Source organism: Micropterus salmoides, unplaced genomic scaffold (genome assembly GCF_014851395.1).
Source record: "Micropterus salmoides isolate LMB-PRFRI ecotype aquatic unplaced genomic scaffold, ASM1485139v1 Ms_hic_scaffold_813, whole genome shotgun sequence".
Lineage (NCBI taxonomy): Eukaryota > Metazoa > Chordata > Actinopteri > Centrarchiformes > Centrarchidae > Micropterus > Micropterus salmoides.
This window is the reverse complement of record NW_024044586.1, coordinates 1-8,424: the sequence shown is the minus strand read 5'-3', so window position 1 is coordinate 8,424 and position 8,424 is coordinate 1. Positions and strand designations below refer to the sequence as shown.

The window sequence follows — 8,424 nt, the reverse complement described above, 5'->3', positions numbered from 1 at the left end:
TAGGGTGTTACAACATTCTCTCAAGAGTTGAAGGTCGTGTTGCTTGGCGGGTGCTCTGCGAAGTTGTCCCGTCTGCTGACGGAGTCTTGTTGCTATGCGGCCCAAAGCTCGGCGTCTGTTTTCCTGCGGGCGGCGATTTGAGCAGGCTGCATCTCACTCAGGAGTTGGTTGAACTCTTGCAGGGCATCTTACCCCAATAATCAGGATCCCCATCAGTGGTGGCTGGGGAAACGTTCCCTGGAGTGGAATCATCTGGTGCTTGTGGTGTTGGAGATGCAGAATCATTAGGTGTGTGGTGTTGTAGATGTAGAATCATCAGGTGCTTGTTGTGTTGTAGATGTGGAATCATCAGGTGTTTGTTGGGTTGTAGATGTGGCAAGGGAATAGGCCAGGATTCGTGCACTTCGTCTAAGGGGTCGTATCTCCTCCGGGAAGTTGTGTTGCTCATCGCGTGGTGCGTCGTCATCGCTGGCTGTTGAGGAGAATGAACTGTGGGAGATTCCCATGGCAGTGGCATTGGAGCCTGTGGTCTTGGATCCGGCGTGGTTGGACTATATTGATGTATGGAGTCCGTAGAATATCCATCAGTGAAGCTCATGTCTGAGGTGTGTGGGGAGGTTGAGCGTGGACGTACACGTCAGTAGAGGCGTGAGGCCCTTGTTGCTCTGTGATCCCCATTGCAGCTTGTCCTGCTGCCAGGTCGGCTAGTGGTACCAATGGATTGTATGGATCCGCAACTTGACTTGGTGCATCTTCCCCCTCTCTGTCTCGGCATCTAAACTTCACGAAACGCTGTAGACTGGGTAGAGAACGTGGTATTGCATGCCAATCAGGGGGTGGAGTTTCTTGTGCATCAAGGAGCTGAAGTGAGCCCTCTGAGGTCATAAAGAGATTCTGAGGAGCTTCCTGCTGTGTAAGCCATTCTCTGACATGACGACATGGTTGGGATGTCACGTCCCCTGGTTCATTAATGCGACGTGGAGGTGCAACTTGATTCCAGTTAACCGGTGGGTTTGAGTGTGGTGGAACTGGCGCTGTCCACATCTGGTCTGAAGAGTGTGGCGTTGGTTGGGTGAGTAGTTGCCTTAGCATGGATCCTGGGGGTGGCTGCAGCCCAAACCCTCCTTGGGTCGGCATTGCTGGCGGCCATGACCCTGACGTTGATGGCAGCGCACTGTTAGGTTCCATGGTAGACCATGAGTATGGAGGTGGCGGTGGACGCTCCTCTTGCACTGACTGTGTGGTGAATCCTGTGCTGGCCAGAGTAATCTGATAATTGCTGAGCAATGGTGGCCTGGGTTGAGGTTGTGGCCCTAGTGTATAATTCTGGCTTCTCCAGTACTCCCAGCTTTCCTGACTCTGCCCTAACTGGGGGGAATAATTCTGTTGGTTGCCTGCTCCGGCATTTCCTTGTCCTTCAGCCATGTTTGTATCTATTAAAAGAATAACAGACAGTTAGTCCTCTACTGGCACAACGTTATGTTTTGGGCAGGCTCGGTATTAGTAGTGGGTTTCTTTCCTGTGTGTAGAGACGTAGACACAAGTGTCGTCTATGCATTGACTCACATTTTTCTGACAATTGCCTAAAATGATCACTGCCCTGTCTTGTCAATGCTGGGTAGGTTGTAAACAGAGTTGTGGTACCTGCCTGAATGCTAATTACTTCCTTCTCTGTTGTGGTAACTAGGGGCATGCAATAGGTCTTATTTACTAGCTCGTAGGTATATGACAGCTTTAGCTTGCTACATCTTACACTAATCCTGTAGCTTCCTGATATACTCTTGTTGTCCATCTTTCACAACAAACAGCAGTTAAACAAAATCTGTAGGGTGGAGGCAACAAGGGGTAATCTTTAGACTGAACTGACGTGTAATAGTGTTGTAATTTTGTTTTGGAGTTTGCTAGTGTTACCGGTCCATATGGTAACATGTCTAAAAGGGGTTGTAGTTTTCATTATATTGTTGGGCTTTCCCTCTATTTCTCCTACCTGGTCTATTTCTACTTCGTTTTGGTTTTTGGTTGTCTGCCATTTTGATTCAATGTTATTCCTGAATTTGCCAAATGTCCTGATCCATGATGATGTACTCATTCTCACTCAAAGGTGGTTTAGGTGGTGCGGATGGAATTGCCGGGTTTTCGTATGCTGATGAAACTTCCCTCCCGACTTTTATGGGCCTCATCTCTATCCCTACATCCACATCATTATAGATGTGGAGCGGATATGTCCTACTAATGACATCATTCTGCCTATCATGATCCTGATCAAAGGGAATACACAGCACATGATCACCATAGCTATCAAAATCAATGAGCCAACTACCATTCCTATTGTTTGGAGAATTTTGATCCAGGACATGTTCTGAAACCACTCCCATATGGATGTCTGTTTCGTGTTCCAATTTGATGTTTAACCTGTTCATCCCTCATTTGTTTTAGTGACTCTAAAAGCTTAGTAAGATTCCCTTCTTGTCCTGTGTTCATGGATATTACTGTGCAGCACTCATCTCCGAAGTATTTACATACACCCTGTTCTTCTGCTAACATGTGTCTAGTACAAACCTGTTCTGTATCGCCATCAGTGATGTAGTATGTAGTTGCTCGCGGACAGTTTCTATGGCTGATATTGTCCAATTCACGTATCTTTGATGATTCCACCAAAGATAGATATCCAACGACTGTTTCGCGCTATGTATTGTGCATTTATGGCTTGGCCAAGTAGGGGAACTGACCCTGCTATTTGTCCTGATACAATCCAATCTTCTCCTATCGCTCGATGGTCTGACGGCACACCACGTGGTCCTGATTCCAAGCTATATACACCTTGTCTTCTTTTTCAAGCTTCAAGCTCCTAGCATACGTTTTGATTCTGCTATGTTTTCTTGACTGAGCACTGTTATCTGTCCTGTTACCATGACTGGAGCACATATCCCAGTCCAATGTGGTGGCAGCTTTACTTTCAAGCGATCGCTGTCATCACATAACCAGAAAACGTCTGCTAGCATACGTGCCTCCACCTAGGAACGGTATGGGGATGTCGGTATCACTCTGATTTCGCGAACTCTAAATGGAGCGTAATCTGTCACCACCTGTTGGCATTGAAACTTAGCTTTAGCAGTTGTATCGCATTTATCGTGTGCAAGTACTGATCTGCCATTCTCTACTTTTCGCTTGCGGTGACATTGTACTTTGGCGTCTGGTCCATTAACCATCATAGTCTTAGTGTCTACTATGCAAAATGGGAATACTGTGCTTTCATTTCTGACGGCCGTCTGTGGTACCCAATGTTCCAATAAAGGGTCCATGTAGGATGGACAATTAGTTCTATTCTGTGACCATCCGTCAAGTTTCTTTGCCATCATTCTTAGCATGCAATAAGCAAAACAATCATTGCGGTGTTGGCACGCATCAAAACTTATGGGCAATATTTGAGGGACTCTCCTGCCATTGTAACAGGCTATGCAGGACTGAGAGCTAACCTGCTGAGCAGAATATTGTAGCCATTGACGAAACATATTTTCTCCCTGTATCATGGGTTTTACTCTCGGTGTGGTTCTAGTCTGTTGTATACTGGACTTGGTCTTCTGTAATACCCTGGGTTGTCGTCTTAGGCCTCAACGTTGCTTTTGGCTGATCATCTGCCAGTCCCCTTCGTTGCTGGCGTGGCTGGGACTTAATCAGCTTTCGGGCTAGTTGCCTATCTACAGTTGTTCCTGTCACTCATCTGTACACCTGTTGGAACTACAGCTTGCCGTTATTGCCACCACTCCTTCAGCTTCGCATTGTTTGTCAGCTGGCTGGTTTTCTAATATGTGACCTCCTGGTCCTTGAGTCAGAATCTTTTTTAGCGTGGTTGTTCTTACATAAGTCAAATTTAGTTTGTCACTTTTTGGCCATTTACCTTCCTGCACCGCTACTGTTGCTACTGCTAGTGCACATTCAATCATCTGTCCCTGTCTCGGGGGACCGTTCTCTTTCTGAGGAATCATATCTGGAATCTGACATGCTAGTAGTACTAGGACTGCTGTCACTGCTATCCACATCACCAGCTGTCTGTCCTGGAGTTTCTGTCTGTCCCTCTTCTGGGTCTGTTTCTTCGGGTTCTGTTTCTGATCTCGCATAGGGACTGTCTCGCTCTGAACCTGATTCTCCTTCTGATCCTGTTTCATGTCCTGCTTCTGGGCCGCTTTCTGTCGGACTTGCGTATGTACCCGAACCTGTACATGACCTTGGGGTTGCTCTTGTACTGGAACCTGAATCTGACCCTGGTCCTGACTCTGTGATTGGGCTTGGTGTTGGTCTTGGGATTGTGTCTGCGTAGGGACTTGGTAGTAAGCTTGGCGGGTTTCTGCAGTTCCTTGTTCTGCTCTATCTCCTTCTGAACCTGAGTCACCTGATTCTTCTGATTCATGGATATCTCTATCTGATCCTGACTGTCCTGCTGAATCAAGGGTGTACTATCTGCATCTGTGACATCTTCTCTTGGAGGTAAGGATCCACTACTGGTTGCGCTGTCACTGGTTCGTCTAATGCTGGTCCGTCTGGCGGCCAGTCTGTCGGATCGTCTCTCCCCCTGCAGGGCGGGCTCACCGCTCCTTTGTCTGTCTCCCTCTGGGCTCTGGGATCGTCTAGCTCCCTGCGGGGCGGTGTCACCGTCCCCATCGGATCCCGTGTGCCTTCCTCCTCTGACTGCCTCAGTTGCTCCTTCTGGCTCATTTGCTCTGCAGCAGTGGTTTAGATGGAACCAAACGTTCTTACCTTCTACTTTTAAGGCTGATGGTGTGGCAAGGACAACTTTAAATGGGCCTTCTCGTCTGGGTTGGTTCCACTTTCTTTTGAACACCTTGACGTACACCCACTCACCAGGGCGTATTGTTTGTTGGCGCTCTGGTATGGCAGCGTCTCTTTCCTCAGTGGCTCCTTTGACCTGTTGGAAGATAGTTCTGTGGATTCTAGTTAAATGCTGGACATAACTTGAAAACTCATTTTCTAACTGTTCAAGAGATGGCCCTTCATATGGACCTCTCAAGTATGGGACAGGCATTGGCCTCCCAGTGCACATTTCATGCGGTGTTAGATGCGTTATTCTGTTAGTTTGCGATCTCATTGCCATTAGTGCTAGCGGAAGAGCATCTACCCATTTTAACTTACCTCTGCTGTCCTCTATTATCTTAGCTAGTTTTGCTTTCAAAGTTCCGTTAGCTCGTTCCACTGTCCCTTGTGATTGTGGATGATATACACACCCAAATCTTTGTTTAATGCCCAACATTTGGAGCATTGTCTTTATGACCTGTGCTACAAAGTGTGGTCCGTTGTCTGAACTGATCTTGTCTGGTAAGCCGAATCGTGGAAAAACTTCCCTGCATAAGAACTTTGCCACTGACTTATAGTCCGGGCTGGCGGTTGGTGTTGCTTCAATCCATCTACTGAATCTGTCAACCACTACTAGGATATACCTCATTCTGTTCACCCTCTCTGTCATGTCTACATAGTCTATTATAAGATGTCTAAACGGACCATCTGGCGCTGGTATGTGAGCCAGAGGGGCTGAGAATGACTTTCTTGTGTTGAAAAGAGCGCAACCCTGACATTCGTTCAATGTCCTATCTACGGTGGCTGCCAGATATGGTGACCACCATACTGCCTGTATGCGCCTAAGTACCTGTCCCCTGGAACAATGATCTGGTCCGTGAGCGTTCCTTATAGCAAAGCGTGTTAAACAAATAGGCAGCACAAAATGGCCATGTGGACCCCTCCATAATCCTTTCTGGGGACCATCCTCAGTTACTTGTCTGGCCCCTTTCTTTAGCCACATGGACTTCTCATACACGTCAGCTGCTTCTTGTGCTGCAATGAGAGATGACAAATTTGTAAGTGGTTCACAATCCTCAACTGCTACCATTGGACCCATAACTTCTCCTACTGCGGCTCGTTTAGCAGCTTCATCTGCCTGGTTGTTACCTCGAGCTATCAGAGTGTCTGTTTTTTGATGTGCTGGACACTTTATAATTGCTACTGCGGTTGGTTCATGGATTGCTTCTAATAATGCAGAGACGGCTTCTCCATGTATTACCGGAGTTCCATCTGCTCTGCAGAACCCTCTCTGTTTCCAAGTGTTGCCATGTACATGACACACTCCATATGCATAAGCTGAGTCTGTGTATACATTCAAACGCTTTCCCTTTGCCAGCTTACAGGCTGCTGTTAGAGCCTTGATTTCTGCTAACTGTGCTGAACATGGTTGAGGCACACTGGTGGTTTGAACGTCTGTGAAGGTATTGTCTTTGTTTAGCTGTACCACTGCATATCCTGCATGATTACCTGTGGCGTCTCTGAAACAAGAGCCATCAACAAAGAATGTCAAATCAGCTGGGATTGGTTGATTATGCAAATCCTCGCGTATTCTCATGAACGTGTCTGTTACCTGTATGCAGTCATGTGGTGTTCCATCTACTGGCAGCACCATACGTGTTGCTGGATTCACTATGTTGCACCGTTGGATAGTGAGTTCTGGTGCAGACAGGATGACTTCGTATCCTGTTTTCCTAGCTTGGGTTAGAACAAATCGAGGACTGGTGAGCAGAGCATGCAATTGATGACGTATACAAAATCACTGGATGTCCCATTGTCAAGGAAGAAGCTTTTTGGAATGCAAAAACTGCTGCTGCCAATCCCTGATAACACGGTGGCAGTCCCATCTCAATGTTATCCAGTTTTGTACTGTAATATGCCAGTGGTTGTTTACCTGTTGGTGTGTCTTGCATTAGCACGGCACTCGCAAACCCTGATCTCTCAGCTACATACAGGTGGAATGGTTTAGAATATCTGGATTGCCCAGTGCTGGAGCAGAACGCAAATCCTGTTTTAGTGCTTGGAAGGCTCCTTCGGCTTCCTCAGTCCAGTATAACTGGGCTGATTTGACTGCCTGACCTGCTGCTCTTATCATAGCTCGTAATGGAGCTGTTTTTATTGCGTAATCGCAAATCCACGAGCGACTATACCCTGCCATGCCTAGAAATGAGAGCATTTGTCCTACTGTTTGTGGTTTTGGTATCTTAGCTATAGCCTCTATTTGTGAGTTGGCTATCAGTCTCTTGTCTCCACTCAGTTTTCTACCTAAATACTCTACTTCCGTCTGACAGAATTGAAGTTTGTCCTTGCTAACTTTGTGCCCTCCTTTGGCCAATGCTGACAATATCGTCATGGTATCCTCCTCACATTGTTGTTCTGATGAACTACATATGAGAATGTCGTCCACGTATTGAATCACAGTGCTTTCTACCTCTAGATGTTGTAAATCTTGTGCCAGTACTCTGTTGAAGATTGACGGACTTGAAACGAAACCCTGTGGTAGGCGGCTATAAGTTATCTGGTGACCGTCAAATGTGAAAGCAAACAAGTACTGTGACTCTGGGTGTAGTGGACACTGAAAAATGCTGAGCACAAATCTATCACTGAGTACCATTGTGTGTTTGGTGGGATGTTAGAGAGCAAGGTATGTGGGTCCGGAACGACAGGTACTTCTGCATCTACAATGGCATTTATTTGTCTTAGGTCATGAACCAATCGGTAATCATTTGAATGTGGCTTTTAATTGGGAAGATGGCGTGTTACAGGGACTCTGTGTTTTGACCAGGACCCCTGCCTTCATCAGACCCTCAATTGTAGGTCTGATTCCTTCCAAAGCATGCTGTTTCAGTGGATATTGTCTTTGATATGGCAATGTGATGTCTTTTCTAAGTTTTATTTTACTGGCTGTGCTGACTTGACTAGTCCTACATCTGTTTTGTGTTTTGACCACAGTTCCTGAGTACTTGATCCAATAATGCTCTGTGCCTATCTGTTACCATCATTAATAGAGGCAGTTTCTTATCCTGCGGTCCCCTATCAACTATCACTTTTTCTGCTATTCCCTCATCACTGCTGTCAGTGTTATTCTCATGCATTGTCTATCTGAGGAAATGTGTACGTTTGCATCATGTGTTTGTGTCCAGTTTGGTGTCTGTAATGCTCCCCTAACCATAGGTCCTAAATCATGCGACTCATAACCTTCTGACACAAGCAAGGTCACATGCGGGACAGAGCCCGAAACGCGAACCAATCTTGCAGTTCTGGTGGGAGGATGACAGCTGCCGCTGCTCCTTGAGGTCCTATGTACACATTCTGGACTGTCAGATAGTGCAGAGTCTTGTTGATCACTTCATCCCATAAGGTTTCATAATCTTGGTGTTGCTGTCTTTCATCATAATGGAGGGTGCAATGCAGTGGCAGCTGGGGCTTTCTGCCAATTTCTCCTAGGTGTGCTTTTGTCGTCTGTGTTTCCCATAGTTGCTGCAGCCGGGAACGCAGCTGAAGTTTAATCCAATATACCTTGGGCCTGACTCTGTATTTTTCTTTATACTTCTTCTTGGTGTGGTTCTTCTGGTA

At 46.5% G+C, this 8,424-nt stretch overlaps 1 protein-coding gene across 1 annotated transcript; it reads right to left on the bottom strand.

Moving 5' to 3' along the window:
* Window positions 1–4,162: 4,162 nt before the first annotated feature.
* LOC119894616 lies at window positions 4,163–6,576 on the bottom strand. Its single transcript, XM_038707268.1, has 2 exons — window positions 5,468–6,576; window positions 4,163–4,924 (listed from the first exon to the last, which is right to left on the bottom strand). Exons 1-2 carry the CDS (start codon window positions 6,461–6,463, stop codon window positions 4,163–4,165), a joined length of 1,758 nt encoding a protein of 585 aa, XP_038563196.1. The 5' UTR covers window positions 6,464–6,576.
* Between the last annotated feature and the right edge of the window lie 1,848 nt (window positions 6,577–8,424).